The 18582-nt window shown below is 52.6% G+C and overlaps 1 protein-coding gene across 1 annotated transcript in view; it reads right to left on the minus strand.

Moving 5' to 3' along the window:
• Window positions 1–436: 436 nt before the first annotated feature.
• LOC116462336 (3-phosphoinositide-dependent protein kinase 1) overlaps window positions 437–18582 on the minus strand; it is a 111122-nt gene continuing 92976 nt past the window's right edge. The window contains 5 exon segments of the mRNA XM_032144745.2: window positions 437–839; window positions 1087–1129; window positions 4670–4702; window positions 4704–4749; window positions 4751–4926. Coding sequence (XP_032000636.1) covers window positions 673–839; window positions 1087–1129; window positions 4670–4702; window positions 4704–4749; window positions 4751–4926 — 465 coding nt within the window. The 3' untranslated portion in view covers window positions 437–672.

The following is an 18582-nucleotide window of genomic DNA, read 5'->3' on the forward strand; positions in this document are numbered from 1 at the left end:
TACCAGCACATCCCCATCACCCATCAACCTGCACTTGGCAAGCGCCTCCAAACAAACAGAGCACACACACTCCGCCGGCAGCTGAAGGAGCTGCAGGATGGTGCTAAGAGTGGGAGCAGGCCAGAACAAAGCTCTAATACAGAAGAGCCTGGTGCTCGGGAGAGACGGGGAGGACAGGTGGGAGGACTCAGGACCCTCCCCAGGCAGGATGGGGAGGCCACGACACTTGGGCCAGCTTGGAGGGTGGCGGGGGAGGAAAAGAGCAGGTGCAGACTGCACCTGCTGGGGGCGATGACGGTGTGGCGTGGCCAGCCCAGCCACTGGCAGGCCCACAGGTCAGCTGGATGGGGCAGAGGTGGGGCCCACCCCAACTTCCACCGGGCCTTGCCTCCCGGATTCCTGACCCAAGGTTTAATAACAGAAAAGATGGCGCTCTAGGGGAGCAAGGGACAGCGACCAAGCAAGCCGCAGCAGAGGGGACTGTGCTGGAGCCACATCAATGGCTTCTCCGGGAGGTAACGTCCTGTGCAGACTCACAGCCACACCCTGGGGCTGCCTCGGCTGCCTCCCTGAATGTCAGCGGCCTGAGGGACCGCACTCGACAGGGAGCCGGGGCTGCTTGTGGGAACACACAAGGTCTGATTCCAAGGGAGAGGGGTGACTGGTGTGGCTTCAGACGGCACCGACCACGCAAAGGATACACAGCTTCTCGTCGTCCTGAAATGTGAAGTAAAGCTTAACAAAGAAGGGGTGATCCAGGCGCGACATGACATCCCGCTCTCTGGTTACATACGGGACCTTGTTCTCTTTTATGATATGTCGCTTCTCCAGAATTTTAACTTCAGGTGAGAGAGAAGGGAGTTACTATCAGAAACAACAAAAAACACTAAAGACATGACTCACAAAGTAACTGGTACAAATTACAGCCTTTCAAACATTGTATACACCAGCCTGGTGGTCTCTAAAGCCAACAGTGTCCTGTACCCAGAAATCAGCGCAGAAACCCCGGCCCTGCCACCCCGGCTGCCCTGCACGGCGCCGCTGGCCCTGCTCCCAGACGCACAGCTCCCTGCAGCCCATACTCACTCGCATATTCTCTGGAGGTTGCCAGTTCTCGAGCCAGGACAACCTGGTTTGGAAAGAAAAGGAGAAAAAGAAACACGCAATGTAATAACCAGGACACTGGGTCTGACAAGTCCCTCTGCCCCACACGCACGCTTCCTGTCCCCACTGAAGGCTTGAATCTACAGTGAAATATTTTGGGTCTTGTACTGACAAGTAGATCTAAAAGCCAATGCTCGTGTTAATGTGTTCTAATAGCTAAGAGAAAACATATCCATCTCTCCATTGTTTTCAGAAGCTTCTTGATCAGCTGCTAAGCGTCCTAACGGTGCAACACAAGTATAAATTCAGGAGCCTCTTCGACTGCCACGCTCTTCACGAACAGCAGGAACACAGTGGTGTCACCACAAGTGGTAGGGCACAGGGGCTTCTTTGAAAACAATTTGTCCTTCTAGTATACATTCATTGCAAAGGCTGCCCTGAATTTTCATTTTTGGAAATAATTGTTATCATACATTTCGTATGAGGGCGCTTGCGGATACCATGAAGAGAGCCTGGGTGTAAAGGACGCAGGGAGCTAAACCAACAATGCATGGCCCTGCGTGCCCACAAGAGGGAGCCACCTTCCCGGGATGCAGCAGGCCTCCTGCCCTGTCCTCTCCTTAGCACCCCTGAGCCCTGCACTCAAACCCCACCTCCCAGACACAGCACTCCAGCAGGGCAGGCATCCCAAACAGCGGAGAGATCCTCCACTCGGACTAGCCTGGGGCACACCCTGAGGCACCAGACTGGAAATTCCTGGTGGGCCCACAGTTTAGCCAAGTTTAGCCAGAGCGCATGAGACAGCTGTGCCAGGGAGGCCCCACCACCACCAAGTGGTACACAAGTGTCTCCTAAGACACCCACAGGGGGACAGCCTAAGGAGCAGGGAGCAGAGGGAACCCGCCCTGTTACATTCCTGGGAGCTGGCAGGAAGACCTTCAGGAGGCCACAGGGCCAGGTCCACCTGGCTCCGGGCTGTGAGCTGCAATCCGGGGCAGGACTCCTGACGGACACGTCAGAAGAGATCCTGGAAAGCACCAAGTGAGACGCCCTGAGGCGCTCAAGAAGAATGAAGTTGGATTCTGGGGACTCTACGTACTCAAGATCTTCCCAGAGGAATACGCCACGCATGGATGGCTCTCAGCTGCCGGGGAGAAAGGGGAAGTGGGCCAGGCAGGGCTCCCCTCTCTAGCTCATGTTTCTGGGAGGTCACATTTCTCCACAAGAGCACGTGCTAGCTTCATAAGTAGAGAAAAGGAAGAAAGAATTGTGAGCGAGCACTGATATTTAGTGGAACGCTTTCTAAGGGGATACTGATGTCATCTTTCTGTTGTCTAAACTCAACACTTCACAAGCAGGTTTCCTACAGGAAGGAAGGATCCTCTTCCAGAGAATGGCGCGTGACGTGTCCCTCCCTGGAGGTTGTGACCGTTCTCAGGGGGCCTCCCGGCTCTCCGGTGCTGCACCTGGCTCTTGCCCAGCCTCCTAACTATCACTGTCCTTTCCCCCTCCCCGGGAAATCAACTTTAATGTGATCTCCATTTCAGGAAAGCTGAGAAAGAACTGAGGGTAGCACATGTAATCTGAGACCCAGTACTGTGGATTCCAAACAGCCCCATGGAGGAGCCTCCGGCTCACCGTGCTCTCCCGGGCACCTCCCTGGTGCAGGTTCAGAAAGACACGGACCACAGCCTCTGGAGGGACAGTGCCTGCTCTCCACCCATCTCCAGAACCCAGGGAAACAGGCAGTTTCACAAATGAGTCTTCCTTTTTCAGTCGAGATACATGTAAGGGCCATGTATGGTGACACATGCCTGTGGTCCTAGCTACTCAGGAGGCTAAGGCAGGAGGATCGCTTAAGCCCACGTGGTGAAGGCTGCAGTGAGCTATGATCACACCACTGCACTCCAGCCTAGGTGACAGCGCAAGACCCTGTTTCTAAAAGGATAAATACATACATAATAAAATAAAGTTGAATTAAAGAGAGAAATATATGGAAGTAAAACTGAGGCCAAGCACAGTGGCTCACGCCTGTAATCCCAACACTTTACAAGGCTGAGGAGAGAGAATCACTTGAGCCTAGGGGTTCAAGACCAGTCTGGGCAACAAAGTGAGACCCTGTCTCTACAAAAAATTTTAAAATTAGCTGGGCACGGTGGTGCATTCCTGTAACTGCAGCTACTTGGGAGGCTGAGGTAAGAGGATCACTTGAGCCCAGGAAGTCGAGGCTGCAGTGAGCTATGATCATGCCATTGCACTCAAGCCTGGGCGACAGAGCAAGACTCTGTCTCAAAAAACAAGTAAAGCTGAGAAAAGAGGAGGCCTCCTCTTTCACTGGGTGGTTGTAAGCAGCCATGCACAACGCCCAAGGTTTTCCAAAGAGTTTCTTCTTTCTAAAAGGATCTGAGTCCCCAAACTTTGGGGACTAGTCTCATGGTTAAGGGACTTTTCATGAGGGCATAATCCTTTTATAAAAAAATTATTTCATAAAACCTGCAATTGAAAAAATCTAAAGCGTAAGGGCAGCAAAAGTTAACGTTAATTAAAACAATATGTTGGGAATATGGGTAAGCTATATTTCATGTTTTTCTTTGCATTGTGCAAAATTTCATATATGTAAAAAAGAGAAAAAAAGGAAAATAAACCTCACATATAGTTTCTTCACAAAGGCCAGGCAAGAAAGAATTATTCAGGAACTCACCCAGGCTCTCCAGAGCGAGGTGCCCCCAGGGCTCCCTGGAATGGCCCTAGCACACCACCTTGGCGACCACCTTGGCGGCCATGCGACTCTCGCAGCACGGGACTCTGTCTCTTTATAGAGGCCCAGATGGAGACAGTGCACCCCGAGTTGCTCAGGCCTCCCTTGAACCTGTTACAACCTTCACTAAATCCACAACCACACACAGCTTCATGGGTCCCATGTCTGCAAAACGTCCCATGTCAGCTGCTTTGAAACTTCATTTCTTTGCTTTCAGAGGAAAAAACACCCCGAGACAGGTAACAAGTGTGACTTAACAGTACTGCGACAATACTTCTGTTCGTGAAACTCGGGACACAAGAATCTGGAGGCTGTGTCTCCAGCAAATGTCCAGAGCGTACTGTTTTATGTATTTAAAAAAACAAAACAGAGAAATAAAAAAAGGTCCATAAGTGTCCCCAGAAACCTCTAGAGAGATATTAATTTTCAATCTAAGAACAAGAACAGCTTCCCAGGGCCCTGCCAGTGAGACACAAGGACACAGAATGTAACCTGCTGATGCCAGGTTAAAATGAAGTTAACTACATTAGAAAAAACCTCCGCAGACCATCAAGAGATGTGTCTAACGTTCTCATCTACAAAACCGGGTTAAATATTTAGCCACACTCATCACGTGATCTGCTTGGGGGGTACCCAGCCCCCAAAGACTCAAGTGGCGTTCACAACAGGTGACACCCCTCAAGGGGCCCGAGACCTCCTGCCAGGAAGGACACCAGCCTTGGATGGAGTCTCCGGCAAGCCCCGAGGAAGGTGAGCCTCCCCAAGGAAATCACATGCGTCTGACACCCAGCAGCAGCAAATACTCACCGTGGAAAAAGAGCCTTCCCCAAGAATTTTTCCCAAACTTGAAGTCCTCAGGGCGCTTCTTCTGAGGCTGCGGCAGTGGTGTGCTGCAGGGAGCCGGCGCCGGGCTGCGGCTCGGATGCAGTGCCGTCCATGGCGGGACCCTGAGTGCTGCCACCAGGAATGCCAGGGGCTGTGCTGGACTCAGTCTGGGTCCTCACCATTGATGGGGACGAGCAGGAACATAACACCACGGTGGACTGGATGGGCACGGCACCATACTGGGGGACTGTAAAAAGTAAAGTAGAGGTTCTTCTTCAAAGACTTTCCTCCCCATTTAATTAGGAATACATAGTAACTGCTCTGAGAAGCAAAATGTATTCAAAGACCTGTGCTAACACTCTTAAATATTGACTAGCCGTGACAATCAATGTACTTTGTATTCTCAGCTCTCACAATTTAGCTTAAGTATTTGCCCTAACATGCTTATACTGGTCCAATCAAATATTAGGTCCATAGTCTGTTCGTCTTCCTTGTTTGAAAGTGTTTTTACCTTTCTCGGCATTCCACAAGTTACTTCCTCCTTCCTTTGTTTTCCTCTACCTTTGCCTCTTTTAGAAGTTCTAAGTTGCCAGCCAATCAAGACAAATACAGAATGTGAGGTCCCATTCTAGCCAGTGGAAACCGGACACAGCAGTAGGGTGGACGCATCAGGTTATAAATGACCCTGTCTCCTTTGTTCAGTGTACTCTCGTGGCAAAACTGCTGGTGAATGTACCCTTTCCGCAGGAAGTAAAAATGGCCTTATAAATAAATTACATTTATGTTCAAGTGCTGTTTCTTTACGGCACCAGGGAACAATCATTTCAAACAGGACAAAGAGGAAAAGGAGGTAAGGCTCAAGGCAGCTGCCTTGTTCTCAACGCAGGGACTAAGGTGTAAGGACCTCATCTCAATGCTCAAAAACAAACCCCAAGCACAGGGCAGGCCAGCTGAGCCCCGCAGTCCGCTGTGAGCTGCCGGCCTCCTCTCCCGAGTCCTGCCCGCGCGCCATGGCTGCCCGCTACTCCAGCGGGCAGCGCCTCACCCTCCTCCTCTCCCTCGTGCTGCCTGAGCCTCCAGCCAACTCATCCCAAGGCCAAGGTAACCTGAGCAGAGATAGCACGGCACATCTTTAATTGTGGGGGGAACGGAGAGATGAGTGATGATCGCATGTGTTTACAATACACAGAGACGCCCAGTGCTGGCAAGACTATAAGAAAGCGAGCATACTCACACCACTGCGGCTGGCACCAAAAACCGGGATTGCAGTGGAAATGTTTTTGGAAAGCAGTTTGGCAACTGTCAACAAAGCGACTACAGAACAGTTGTCAATGAGACACAGAAATACGAAGGAGAGGAGGGAGGGCAGAAACCCAGTTAACAATGTAAGCGGGCACGGAGGGAAGATCAGCATGCAAAGCTAGGTGGGCAAGACGTGCAAGGTGCACCCACAGCCACAACAATCCCTCCCCAGACCCCAACGTGTCCTCACGGTGGTGGCAGTGGCCCCCGGCACTACAGAAGAACAACGCAAGGCGAGCTCAGGTGCGCTGATGGTGGTTTCTGATACAACTCCCCACTCAGAACCCTGGAGAGCTCTTGACTCCATCTCTCAGTAGGGTCCTGAGTCCATGCTATGTCTGAAGACACAGGGTCTGTGTCTGTGCCAGGACAGAGGAGCAGCAAAGCCTTTTTGATGAGACTGTCACCAGCCAAGCTACAATCCTTTTGAACACTAAAAACAGCCGGATGCAGTGGCTCAGGACTGCAATCCCAGCATTTGGGAGGCCAAGGCAGGAAAATCCCTTGGGGCCCGGAGTTCAAGACCAGCCTGGGCAACACAGTGAGAGGTGACAGCGTGCTGGCAGTCCTCACAGCCCTCGCCTGCTCTCGGCGCCTCCTCTGCCTGGGCTCCCACTTTGGCAGCACTTGAGGAGCCCTTCAGCCCACCACTGCACTGTGGGAGCCCCTTTCTTGGCTGGCCAAGGCTGGAGCCGTCTCCCTCTGCTTCCAGGGAGGTGTGGAGGGAGAAGCGCGAGCAGGAACCGGGGCTGCGCGCGGTGCTTGCAGGCCAGCTGGAGTTCCGGGTGGGGGTGGGCTTGGCGGGTCCTGCACTCGGAGCAGTCAGCTGGCCCTGCCAGCCCCGGACAGCCAGCGGCTGCGGAGGGTGTACTGGGTCCCCCAGCAGTGCCAGCCCACCGGCGCTGCACTCGATTTCTCCCCAGGCCTTAGCTGCCTTCCCGTGGGGCAGGGCTCCAGACCTGCAGCCCGCCATGCCTGAGCCTCCCACCCCCTCCGTGGGCTCCTGTGCGGCCCGAGCCTCCCCGATGAGTGCCACCCCCTGCTCCACGGCGCCCAGTCCCATCGACCACCCAAGGGCTGAGGAGTGCGAGTGCACAGCGCGGGACTGGCAGGCAGCTCCAACTGCAGCCCCAGTGTGGGATCCACTGGGTGAACCCAGCTGGGCTCCTGAGTCTAGTGGGGATGTGGAGAACCTTTATGTCTAGCTCAGGGATTGTAAATACACCAGTCAGCACCCTGCATCTAGCTCAGGGTTTGTGAATGCACCAATCGACACTCTGCATCTAGCTACTCTGGTGGGGCCTTGGAGAACCTTTATGTCTAGCTCAGGGATTGTAAATACACCAATCGGCACTCTGTGTCTAGCTCAAGGTTTGTGAACACATGAATCGGCACCCTGAGTCTAGCTCAGGGTTCATGAGTGCACCAATTAACACTCTGTATTTAGCTACACTGGTGGGGCCTTGGAGAACCTTTGTGTCGATACTCTGTATCTAACTAATCTGATGGGGACGTGGAGAACCTTTGTGTCTAGCTCAGGGATTGTAAACGCAACAATCAGCGCCCTGTCAAAACAGACCACTGGGCTCTACCAATCAGCAGGATGTGGGTGGAGCTAGATGAGAGAATAAAAGCAGGCTGACTGAGCCAGCAGTGGCAACCCGCTCGGGTCCCCGTCCACACTGTGGAAGCTTTGTTCTTTCGCTCTTTGCAATAAATCTTGCTACTGCTCACTCTTTGGGTCCACACGGCTTTTATGAGCTTAACACTCACCGCGAAGGTCTGCAGCTTCACTCCTGAAGCCAGCGAGATCACGAGCCCACCGGGAGGAATGAACAACTCCAGACGCGCCACCTTAAGAGCTGTAGCACTCACCACGAAGGTCTGCAGCTTCACTCCTGAGCCAGCGAGACCACGAACCCACCAGAAGGAAGAAACTCCGAACACATCTGAACATCAGAAGGAACGAACAACTCCACACACGCCACCTTAAGAGCTGTAACACTGCAAGGGTCCGCGGCTTCATTCTTGAAGTCAGTGAGACCAAGAACCCACCAATTCCGGACACAACAGCAAGACCCTGTCTCTACAAAAAATATAAAATAAAATAAGCCAAGCATGGTGGTGTGTGCCTGTAGTCCCAGCTACACGGGAGGCTGAGGCAGGAGAACTGCCTGAGCCCAGGAGGTCAATGCTGCAAGGAGCCATGACTGTGCCACTGCACTGCAGCCTAGGCCAGAGTGAGATGCTAGCTCAAAAAAATAAATAAATAAATAAATAAATAAATAAAAGATTTCAAGAAACATAAGGAAGACAAAAAGAAATCCAGACAGAACATTCCGTGACCGCAACCCGAGGAACACAGAGGTGGAGAAGGGAGGCTGCAGGCAGCAAGTACAGGAGGAGCCAGGCAACACCCGCAGCACAGAGGTTCAGGCCCAAGCAGGAGGCCAGCCCCAGGGGCGGACAGACGCAGGGCCACCCGGAAGACACACCCCACTCTGGCTCGGGACCGGCACCATGGCCAGGAGGAGAAAGGGTTTTCTTTCTTACAAATCTGCTAAATTCATTATAACTCCAGACAAGGTACAAAAATAAGTATGGGCCGGGCCCTGGTGGCTCACGGCTGTAATCCCAGCACTTCGGGAGGCCTAGCCGGGCGGATCACGAGGTCAGGAGATCGAGACCATCCTGGCTAACACGGTGAAACCCCGTCTCTACTAAAAAATATAAAAAAATTAGCCGGGTGTGGTGGTGGGCGCCTGTAGTCCCAGCTACTCAGGAGGCTGAGGCAGGAGGATGGCGTGAACCCGGGAGGCAGAGCTTGCAGTGAGCCGAGATCGCACCACTGCACTCCACCCTGGGCAACAGAGTAAGACTCATCTCAAAAACAAAAACAAAACAAAACAAAACAAAAACCCAGTATGAAAACAAGGAGTTAACCAAACACACAGTAGTGATGAAATGTGACCACGGGGCTTCCTAATAAATATCTAAAAGAATCTGATCAATAAAATGTACACATATTCATTTTCTAATAGGTTTTAAATGCTCAGTAACATTTTTAGCAGATATAGTTTAATAAATTGAACATTAAGAAAACTTCAGGGTGGGCGCACTGGCTCACATCTGTAATCCCAGCACTTTGGGAGGCCGAGGCAGGCAGATCACCTGAGGTCAAAAGTTGGAGACCAGCCTGCCCAACATGGCAAAACCCCGTCTCTACTAAAAATACAAACAAATTAGCTGGGCGTCATGGAGGGCACCTGTAATCCCAGCTATTTGGGAGGTTCAGGCAGCAGAGTCGCCTGAACCTGGGAGGGTTCAATCCACAGGACAGTGGCAAACTCTGGCCTCTGGCAAGGTGGGCTCCAGCTGCATGTCCACCAGAGGCAGGCGTCAGCCCAGACCTGGTTTCCCAGCCCAGATGCAGAGCAGCACCTGTGGGGGTGCAGAGCTAGCGGCCAGCCAGAGGACAGCACGCATGACACACTTCAATTTCAGCAGAGATTCAAGGGAACATACTGCTTTATTAAAAACTGACAAGTGAGCCACTGAGTAAAATCTCATACGTGAACAAATTTTATGTTTTTAGTTTTATTCATTTATGACTGACTGACTGACTGAATAAGAGTCTCGCTCTGTTGCCCAGGCTGAGTGCAGTGGTGCAATCACAGCTCACTGTGGCCTCGCCCTCCCAGGCTCACGTGATCCTCCTGTCTCAGCCTCCCAAGTAGCTGGGATTACAGGTACACACCACCATACCCAGCTACCTTTTTTTTTTTTTTTTTGAGACTGAGTGTCACTCTGCCGTCCAGGCTGGAGTACAGTGGCGCCATCTCGGCTCACTGCAAGCTCCGTCTCCTGGGTTCACGCCATTCTCCTGCCTCAGCCTCCCGAGTAGCTGGGACTACAGGCGCCCGCCACCACACCCGGCTAATTTTTTGTATTTTTAGTAGAGACGGGGTTTCATCGTGTTAGCCAGGATGGTCTCGATCTCCTGACCCTGTGATCCGCCTGCCTCAGCCTCTGAAAGTGCTGGGATTCCCAGCTACTTTTTAAATATTTTGTATGGCCGGGCGCGGTGGCTCACGCTTGTAATCCCAGCACTTTGGGAGGCCGAGGCGGGCGGATCACGAGGTCAGGACATCGAGACCGCAGTGAAACCTCGTCTCTACTAAAAAATACAAAAAATTAGCCGGGCGTGGTGGCGGGCGCCTGTAGTCCCAGCTACTCGGAGAGGCTGAGGCAGGAGAATGGCGTGAACCCGGGAGGCGGAGCTTGCAGTGAGCCGAGATTGCGCCACTGCACTCCAGCCTGGGCGACAGAGCAAGACTCCGTCTCAAGAAAAAAAAAAAAAAATATTTTGTAGAGATGGGGTCTCACTACGTTGCGTAGGCTGATCTCAAAGTCCTAGGCTGAAGTGATCCTCCCGCCTCAGCCTCCTGAGTTGCTAAGGCTACAGGTATGAGCCACCATGCCTGGCCCATGAATGCTTTTTTAAATGACAAAATGTGAGAGGCTAATTCATGGGCCTGGAAAAACATAATTGTACACTGACTTTCCTCCAGACCCAACAAGTCCGGTAAAGGTGCCGACACAGCTGTCACGCAGAAGCTCCTGGCCAGGCGGTGGCGCAGCACTGTTTCTCCACGGTGAACAGGACCTCACCTGAGAGGCGCCGTTAAGCCACACTCAAGAACAGCTCGGTTTCCCATTAGTCAGCGCCATGGCTGAGGAGGGCCACGGAGGTACCAGAAGTCCACAACCACAGAATGCAAGGGAAGCTGACACCCCCATCTAATGGGCTGCTCTAGGGAAAGGGGACCTTGATATCAAGCACTGCCTGAGGGACATAAAACAGCAAAGCATGCGGCCAGGGCCGTCAGGAACACTTTCCAAGAAAAGCTACCTTCAGCTCAAACCTCCCAACCATTAACTGGAGAAGAGTTTCAGCTCCTGAAGAGCCGACCCCCAAACAACAGACAACTGAGATCAAGTCTGACGACACTCATTCAAACGTGTTTTAAGTCAAGTCTGACGACACTCATTCAAACGTGTGTTCTGGAGACCTTTCTTTTTCATCGAAGCGGTCTCCGTGGTTACCAAACCGTCTCCAGGCAGATGCTCAAAGGGGAGCACTGCCCCTTGGAAAGTACGAGTTTGCTCTTGACCCAGCCCCTGGTCCAGACACCAGCCATGCAGTATGGCCTGCGGCTCCTGGGCAGCATGGCGGTTGCCAGGCAGACCACGAGGCACACTGGAAGCCAACAGGCTATCACGACAAGACTCGACCTGACCGCTGGACCCTGTGACACTGAGCCACCCTGCCCTCCAGCTCAGGGAGACGTGGAGCATCGTGTGGACAAGTCTCTTCACTCCCTCAACACCGTCCACACACAGGGACCCCAAGGGCTACGCAGGCCGCCCAGGCCACCTGAGCAGGTGTGAGAGGAGACAGGAGGCGCCCTGAGGACTGAGTTTTGAAGGACAGGACGTGTGTGCTTTGCTAGTACTAGTGTTGTCGGCTATGGAGTGTCAGAGGGAGACATAAATGAGTCAGAAGATCCGCTGCAGACGTGCATTTGAGCATCCCTTGTGGCACTAGAGGACTCCCAGCCCAGTCCCCAAAACACTTGGTCAGCTCACATGTGGTATCCAAGCTCCTCCCGATGTGTCGTGTCCACAGCAGTGTGAGAACAGACCGCTGGCTGGGCCAGTCACAGGCAGCGTCGTGTGGCTGCCTCTATGTGGGCTCCTTCTGGGAGCTGCCGGCCACGAGGCCGCACTAACACCCGACCCACAGCGTGGGTGCCCAGTCTGGGGAACGCAGGGCCCTGGCACACAGTTTATCCTGGTGTCTCTCACCAGGGCGACTGTGACCCCAGGGAGACTTAGCAATGTCTAAGTTTTGCTTCTTGTTGGTTGTCATAACCGGGGCAGGAGAGAAAGCGTTACTGGCACCTGCTGGGGAGAGGCGGGGGTGCTGCTCAACATGCTACCAGGAACAGGTCTCCACACAACGGAGGGACCCAGGCCACAGGGCAACCACTCCCGGCTGAGAAACCCTGCTCTGTCTTCATAGACTCTACCCCACATCAGAAAGAAACCCACCAAGTCTTAGTGGCCTCCCTCCAAGCGCTCAGCACAGAGTGGGCCACGTGTGCAACGTGGCCTTGCAGCCTCACCTGGGACGGGGGAAGACAGAAACACAGGCACGGGCACAGGGAGCCTGGGAGAGAGGGGGAAGGGCCCAGGCTGAAGAAGCGTAGTTTAAAATCCTCATGCTATGTTTGGGCAACAGGAAGAACCTTATTTCCACAATACACACAGTGTGAAACGGCAGTGAGATTCCCCACAAGGCGACGTGACTTTAAATGGAGAAAACTGTACTGGAGCGGGACCAAGAGCCCCATGGAACAATGAGTCCACGGCAGACAGGAGCTACGGGGCCGAAGGGAACGGAGGGCGTCTGGGGAGGAAAGCAGCGCAGACTGGCCAGTGCATGGAAAATGAGAGGAGCGGGGGACACACCCCTACGGGGTGACAGTGCTACTTCCTCAGCAGCAGAGGGTGAGACCCCTACTGTGGGACGATGCCACTAATCCCGACATCTGGGCAGAAGCCCATCTTCCTGGTGAGAGGTGCCCGCGATCCATCCTCCTCGCAGACAGTGGCGGACACTCCGGCAGCAAGTGCCGCCTCCCCCTGGTAGTTTCTTCTGGACTCCGGGCTCAGCTGTCACAGCACAGGTTTTGGCTAAAACTCTGCTTGACAATGCTGTTTCCAAATGTCAGCCTTTGACATTTCACTTGCTGTGGGATTATACCCAGTAATTTCTCTGATTTTTTTTTTTTTTTTTTTTTTTTTAACTAACTAAGCAAACTCTCAGCACAGAAGTGGGATGAAAAACACATCTAGCAAGCCAGGTCTGACTGCCATGAAGAACGCCTTGTTTCTTCCGCGGTGCAGCATGCAACTGCAGAGCGAGAGCCATTCCGGCCAGGAAAGCGCTGGAAACAAGATCGGCTGGGTGCATCTGACCTACAGCCTGTTCCCTGCCTGGCTAGGAGATAGTGTCATCTTTCAGGGAAGGAGCCACACCCCCACACACCCCACCCCAGCAGCAGATAAAGGAGCATGAAGCTCCACCTCCCGCACCCTGGGTATATTCTTAGCACTGTATCCCATGGCGGATCGGTGATTTGAGACAGTAGTTAGAAAAACATTGTGTTCTATCTACTTCCCAGAGCCTGTCACAAGAGAAAGGTTTAGGCCAGGTTTTTTCCTATCTGTAAACATTAATGCACCTAATGCTAAATTTTTTTTTTTTTCGAGACAGAGTCTCACTCTGTTGCCCAGGCTAGAGTGCACTGGCATGATCTTGGCTCACTGCAACCTCTGCTTCCTGGGGTTCAAGTGACTCTCCTACCTCAGCCTCCCCAGTAGCCGGGACTACAGGCACTGACCACCATGCCCGGCTAATTTTCATATTTTTAGTAGAGATGGGTTTCACCACGTTGGCCAGGCTGGTCTCGAACTCCTGACCTCAACTGATCTACGTGCCTCGGCCTCCCAAAGTGCCGGGATTACAGGCGTGAGGCACCGGGCCCAGCCCTAAATCTTATTTTTAAAAGATGACTGGCCACATCACCCAGCCCAAAAAACTCAAAGGTGTGAATAAGCTTCTCCCCCAAGGAGTACCCGCCACCTGAGGACACATCAACATAAACACTTACTTGTCTTATTTTGCTGTGCACACCTGTCTGAAACCATAAGCATGCAGTGGGCAGGTGCACAATGACCTGGAGCCTGAGCTGAGCCCTGGCCTGCTTTTGATTTGGTGGGTATGAGCTAGAAGGCTCAGCCAGAGTCAGAGGACAGTGGGTGTGTACTCATGAGATGCAGGGATGGGGGAGATGCGGGGGACCGGGCCCAGCTGAAGGGGCAGGGAGAAGATGACAAGTTCACAACCACCAGATGGGCAGCGCCTCCAGCATAGACTCCACAGCCCTCCACCTGAATTCCCAGGACCCCACTGTCTTCACTTCGGGACCCTCTCCAGCCCCTGCATCCGCCCCCAGCAGGTAGGCACATCTGTGTTGTTCGCACAGCTCACAGCCTATCTGGCAACCCCAAGTCCACAGTCCTGGAGGCATTATGGGGAGACGTGAGGCTCTATCCTGCTCAGCTGCACGCAGCACAGGACGTGCAGTGACATGTGCAGCACAACACACTCTCCAAAGCCGTAAGAACACAGTCAGTCTAGCCAGGCGCAGTAGATCACACCTATAATCCCAGCACTTTGGGAGGCTAAGGTGGGGGGATCACTTGAGCCCAGGAGTTCAAGACCAGCCTGGGCAACACAGTGAGACCCGTCTCTACAAAACTTAGCCAGGTGTAGTGTGTGCACCTGTAGTCCCAGCTACTTGGGAGGCTGAGGCACGGAGACTGCTGGAGTCCAGGAGGTCAAGGTTGCAGTGAACTGAGATTGCACCACCGCATCCCAGCCTCGGTGACACAGTGAGACATGATCTCAAAATAAACAAAAGTAAAAAAGAGGGTGGGTGTGGTGGCTCACACCTGTAAGCCAAGCACTTTGGGAGGCTGAGGCGGGTGGATCACCTGAGGTCAGGAGTTCGAGACCAGCCGGACCACATGGAGAAATCCCGTCTCTACTAAAAATACAAAAAAACTAGCCGGGCTTGTTGGCGCATTCCTGTAATCCCAGCTACTTGGGAGGCTGAGGCAGGAGAATCGCTTCAACCTGCGAGGCAGAGGTTGCAGTGAGCTGAGATCACGCCATTGCACTCCAGCCTAGGCAACAAGAGTGAAATTTCGTCTCAAAAAAAAAAAAAAAAAAAAAAGGCCGGGCGCAGAAGCCAAAGTGGGTGGATCACTCGAGCCCATGAGTTCAAGACCAGCCTGGGCAAACACAGCAAAACCCCATCTCTACTAAAAATATAAAAATTAACCAGGCATGGTGACATGTGCCTGTGTTCCCAGCTAATTGGGAGGCTGAGGTGGGAGGATTACCTAAGCCCAGGGAGGTCGAGGCTGCAATGAGCCAAGATCACGTCACTGTACTCCAGCCTGGATGACAGAAGGAGACCCTGCCTCAAAAAAAAAAAAAAAAAGTAAATAAATAAAAAGAATATATTCACTATTTTGTTTACCAAAGTCTCTTAAAGGAGGTGACTTAACTACACTATGGACCCAATTACTCAGCCAGTAAGAGGACATGGTCCCTGCCCACAGAAAGCTGATGTCCAGCCTGACCTCACTACAGAACCATCCAGTTAAAGTGGTGGGCGTGGCTATGCAGAGATGGGCAGGTGCTGGGAGAGTCAAGGGCAGCCCCTTGGCCGGCCAGGGGGTCAGACAGACCAGTTGGGGAGCTGCATCACTCACCCAGGAAAAGTGATGACGGCTTAGATGGCACCGTAAGAGCAGGGAAGATCACACTTATGTCCAGAAAGTGAAACATAAAACAGCTAAACATGTACCACACAGTTTTCATACAAAAATTTTATATATATAAAATTAAAAATAATAGAGATGGGGTTTTGCTTGTCGTCCCGGATGGTTTCAAACTCCTGAGCTCAAGTGATCTGCCTGCCTCAGCCTCCCAACGTGATGTAATTACAGGCATGAGCCACCATGCCTGGCCACTTTTTTCTGTTTTGAGACGGGGTCTCACTCTGTCTCCCAGGCTGGAGTTCAGTGGCATGATCATAACTCACTGCAGTCTCAACCTCCTGGGCTCAAGCGATCCTCCCACCTCAGCCTCCTGAGTAGTGGGACCACGGGTGTGCACCACCGTGTCCAGCTAATTTGTGTATTTTTGTAGAGATGGGGTCTTATCATATTGCCCAGGCTGCCCTCAAACTCCAGAGCTCAAGTGATCCGCCCTCCTTGGCCTCCCAAAGTGCTGGATTACAGACCTGAGCCACCACACCAGGCTGCCCCACACATTGTAAAGTTTTGCTTCCCCCTAATGTCAGATTCCAAAGACAGCAGCCTTCATGAGCCAGAAAGAAACATCAGTCATTTTGAAATCAACATCCAAGTGAAGTGTAGAAAGGCCTCTGGATTTTTGAAACGGCAATAACAGATGATGTAATACAGACAAAGACGCCCCCACCCCACCGCATGCTTTACATGACACGGCACAGCTTCCACGCCAGGAGCTTCAATCATGTAAAGCGAATGCAGTCCCATCAAGACCACAGCATTGGCTGAGCAGCTACTCCATGCTGGGCACTGTCCTGGGCACTGGAAGTACAGCAAAGAACGAAACCAAGACCATGCCCTACAGAAGCCTGCATTCCAGCAGGACAGACAGACTTTAAAACACAGAGCAGGAAAATGCACAGCGTATCAGATAGTGATGATTACTATAAGAACAACAAAGCAGGCAAAGAGACAGGACTATCTGAATGAGGGTGGTGCAAATTCAAATAATCAGACAGCCTTTGCTGGGAAGGTGATATCTGAGCAAAGATTCGAGACAGTGGGCAGAGCAGAGGAGGCAGGGGAAGCTCTGGACTCACAGCTGTTCAGCACGGCCACCACACGACCACTTCCAGACAGAGCCCCTGGCTGCTGGGTAGGGACCGCAGCACCTCAGAGTACCCTTTCTGGGGTCACTTCTGGCACCCTCTGCAAACCTCAAAGGGGAAGTGTGAGGCCTGGGGCTGTCCATCAGGGCCCAGGCACCTCCTGAAGGAGCCTCTCAAAGCCAGCCAATCGCCGGCTCTAGACCCACACTGTCAGACATCTCTGTGGCCACCAGACCACTGCCACTCTCATGGGTGTGATGACATGGGGCCTGTCTACTGGTAGTCTTCTGCCTTCGTGGAATTCTGCAACTTCCTTCCTGCCTCGGCCACAGCATGTCAGCCAAGAACCTGTCAGGGTCCCTCCCTGGCAGGACGATGTTTAGAAGCTCAACACAGTGCTCCTGCCTCCTCTTCAGGCCCATCAGAACTTGCTACCATGGGTGTGTTTTAATAAATAACTTTATTTCTGCAGCAAAAAAAAAAATACGTAGATAGTTGCAGTATTACCTTTTAAAGCACTTTTAAGCATCAATTGTGAAATAAAAAGCCCGAGCAAAAGCCCTCTTTGAGTGTGAAGTGTCTAAATGTTTATTTGTACTACTATTGTTGTAAATGGCAGATTTTGTAGCATTTTTAGGTGGTGATTAAACTGCATTAACAGCATCCCGAGACCGCCTGCCACGATCTGGAGGAAACGCACTGCCAGGGCCCACGTGCAGGGTAGGGTCCTGCCAGGCTCCCAAAATGCCCCGTCCCAGCACTCAGTCCCATGGAGGCAGCATGGCCTCAAGGAGGCCAGCGACTCTGGGCCTGGAGCTGAGTCCTTCAGCCCCTGCACAGCCCAATCAATCTGCCACCCACTTGGTGACCCCAAATTGTAGTAAGTAAACACTTCCGGTTACTCAATAGCTTCTGAAATTTAAATCTCTGGAACAATTTACAGCAATAAGACCCTAGGTGCACCTGTCTACTATCCTTTTCCTAATACAATGGGCTAGGCGTGGTGGCTCATGCCTGTAATCCCCCATTTTGGGAGTCCAAGGCAGGAGAACTGCTTGGGCCCAGGTGTTGGGAGACCAGCCTGGGTAACATGGAGAGACCTCACCTCTAATAAAAAAAAAATCTGCTGGCTGTGGTGGCGCACACCTGTAATCCCAACTACTAGGGAGGCTGAAGTGGGAGAATTACTTGAGCCCAGGAGGCTGAGGCTGCAGTGAGCCATGGTCATACCACCACACTCCAGCAAGGGTGACAGAACAAAACCTTCTCTTTTTAAAAAAGAAATAAAAATTAAAAAAAAAAAAAGAGCCAGGCCCGGTGGTGTGCACCTGTGGTTCCACTTACAGCTGAGGTGGGAGGATCACTTGGGCTGAGAGTTCAAGGTTGAGGTGAGCTATCATCGAGACCCTGTACTCCAGTCTGGGCAACACAGCAAGGCTCTCTTTTTTTTTTTTTTTAAAGGAGCTTGGCCAGGTGCAGGGGCTCATGCCTGTAATCCCAGCACTTTGGGAGGCCGAGGCGGGTGGATCACGAGGTCAGGAGATCGGGACCATCCTGGCTAACAGGGTGAAACCCCATCTCTACTAAAAATACAAAAAATTAGCCGGGCGTGGTAGCGGGCGCCTGTAGTCCCAGCTACCCAGGAGGCTGAGGCAGGAGAATGGCATGAACCTGGGAGGTGGAGCTTGCAGTGAGCCAAGATTGCGCCACTGCACTCCAGCCTGGGCCACAGAGGGAGACTCCATCTTCAAAAATAAACAAAGAAAAAGCAGCTCCTCACAAGAGAAGTCCACCAAAAACACCAGTGCCCACCTCACAGGTGTGGGGTCACCACGCAAGCACCCCACTCCCTGGTTATCATCTGATCACTGGGCTTTCCTACAAACACACAGGTGCACGCACCACACCCAAGGGAAGGCGGGGAGCTGTGGCCTGCCTCGCCAGCAGCCTCGCACACTGGCTCCCTGGGGCTCCTCGTGGCCAAGGCCTGCCCAGGTCAGTGCGGCTTCTTTCCCACCAGGAGCCTCCTGC

The sequence above is a fragment of the Hylobates moloch genome, unplaced genomic scaffold, assembly GCF_009828535.3.
Source record: "Hylobates moloch isolate HMO894 unplaced genomic scaffold, HMol_V3 SCAFFOLD_23, whole genome shotgun sequence".
In the NCBI taxonomy this organism is placed as follows: Eukaryota; Metazoa; Chordata; class Mammalia; order Primates; family Hylobatidae; genus Hylobates; species Hylobates moloch.